The sequence below is a fragment of the Protobothrops mucrosquamatus genome, unplaced genomic scaffold, assembly GCF_001527695.2.
Source record: "Protobothrops mucrosquamatus isolate PMUCROS unplaced genomic scaffold, P.Mucros_1.0 scaffold841, whole genome shotgun sequence".
Classification (NCBI taxonomy): domain Eukaryota; kingdom Metazoa; phylum Chordata; class Lepidosauria; order Squamata; family Viperidae; genus Protobothrops; species Protobothrops mucrosquamatus.
Window position 1 is genome coordinate 360,211 of NW_015387096.1, and position 2,139 is coordinate 362,349.

A 2,139-nucleotide genomic window follows, 5' to 3' on the forward strand; every position below is an offset into this window, starting at 1 on the left:
CATGAAGATTTTGAAAAGTACTGGGCCAAAGACAGAATTTGAGGCATCCCACTAATTGCTTCCCTCCATGTAAATGTAGTTCCATTGAGGACTAACCCCCTGAGTGTGGTTGATTAGCCAGTTGCAAATCCACCTGGTGGTGATACTGTCTATCCCACATTGTTCTATCTTACCAAGAAGTTAGGTTGTGGTCTACTTTGCTAAATGCCTTATTGAAGTCTAAGTAACCTATGTTACTAACACTGAATGAGTTTCCTTCAATCCTTAGCGAAAGATGTTTTAAATACAAATCTAGTGTCAATTTTTCCAAATCAACAGGAAAAGGGGGATTGGGGGAAAGTTACAAATGGACTAAGGCTCCAGATAAATTTGAAATAAGATTTTGGAGCTAATTATAAAAACCCTTCCCATGGGAAAATATTTTTTTAATTCTATTTTTTTTATTTTGACTTAATTTGATAATACTAATACAGAATGAATTAAAATACTTTAACATTGGGTATAATGAAAGATCATTTTGAACAATGGACTTAGAAGTTAATTTTAAGAGTGTCTATTCCTATAAGTAATGTTTTAAAAATGCTATAAAAGAGAAATAAGTTTTACCTGACAAGACTGAGACTCACCTTAAAGTGATTTAAAAATGACATGTTACAAGAATGATATGGAAAAAGATGCTACGCTGGACACAAAAGAAATTGGCCGATGTCTTAATAGTTTAAAGGAATATACAAATAATAAGTCAAGAATGTGACCTGGATAATTTTCCCAAATTGGATTTACAAAAGAACTGTTAAAAGTTTTGAAAAATTTTATGAAAAGGGACAGAGAAAAAATGAAAATGTTTTGTGGGACATTATTTGAAGGGTTTAAAGATCAAGATTGTTAAGGAAGGAATATAAATATGGTTTAATTAATCATGGTTAAAATAGATAAATGTTGTTATCCTTGGTAACTCTTAATGTACTTTTGCTGATCTGGACTGAATATTAAGTCCGTAAGAGTTTGTTTATGGATAAGAGATGTGCTATGACAGAGGTCCTCAACCTTTTGGGCACCAGGGACCGGTTCTGTGGAGAGAGGTTTTTCCGTGGACCAGAGGGTGTTTGGTTTTGTGTGCTGCCTATATCTCGCGGATGGGGCTTTGCTTGTTTGTGCGGCCCAGTTGCTGGCATGCCGCGGCCTGGTACTGGTCCACGGTACCCCTGCACTATGAGAAGAAATCACTTGTATTTAAGAGAAAATGAATGGTTTATAATTGTTTTGATGAGGAGGACAATTACTTATTTATTATTTTCTTATTTTCTTTTCCATTTCTATTTCTGTTTCTCTTTTTCCTTTTTTCCCCTGCACCTTCTACTCTTTTTTCAGTTTGTATTAGTTTTTACAGTTTTAAATATAATCTTTAATAAAATTATTACAGGAAACCACCCCCACTCAATTTTTGGATAAATGTGAACAATAGACCATCATATGACATCTATCCAAATATTGACTTCAAAAGTGGGGAAAAAAGTTAAGTTCATGAAGTGAACAAATTACTTTCCTATAAGATTGATATTCCAAAAGGTTTGTTTAATTTGCAATGTTTGTAGAAGAACAAAAGAATGTTCTATAAATTCTTTAGGAATGCTTGCAATGAATTAAGATCAGAATGAGGAACTTCAATCCTTATTAAACTGTCGATATGTAACTGATACATATCAACCAAGAATAATCAGCAGCTGAATCACTCCATCAGAACAAAGTCCTGCTATAAAATATGCTGGAGTTGACTGCACATATAAATACCTGCATATCTAATACTTCTGTGCCATCCTTTCAGTCAACGAGGGTGAGGAAAGTAGTGCCAACAAAGATGGCAATCAGTCAAGACATTTTGGTGGTAATGATGCTACTACATGGAGTAATGGGAACCATGGTCAATCTCAACAATAATGGCTTTGAAGACATTGTTATTGCTATTAATCCAACGATACCTGAAGATGACAAAATTGTTACCAACATAAAGGTATGATAATTAGACATTTACGGATATATTAACTGTATAATACATTAAGAATTCTGCTAGCTATATAGTGGTAGAATCTATTTGTCTCTTGTAAATAATGAGGTAACTTCCAAGATGTGTGTGTGTTA

The 2,139-nt window shown here is 33.7% G+C and overlaps 1 protein-coding gene across 1 annotated transcript in view; it reads left to right on the forward strand.

Moving 5' to 3' along the window:
- Positions 1–1,757: 1,757 nt before the first annotated feature.
- Positions 1,758–2,139, forward strand: part of LOC107290145 (calcium-activated chloride channel regulator 1) — a gene marked incomplete at its 3' end in the record, with an annotated part of 11,584 nt that continues 11,202 nt past the window's right edge. The window contains exon 1 of the mRNA XM_015819002.1: positions 1,758–2,011. Within this exon, the coding sequence (XP_015674488.1) occupies positions 1,763–2,011 (249 nt within the window). The remainder of the gene's footprint in view (positions 2,012–2,139) is intronic.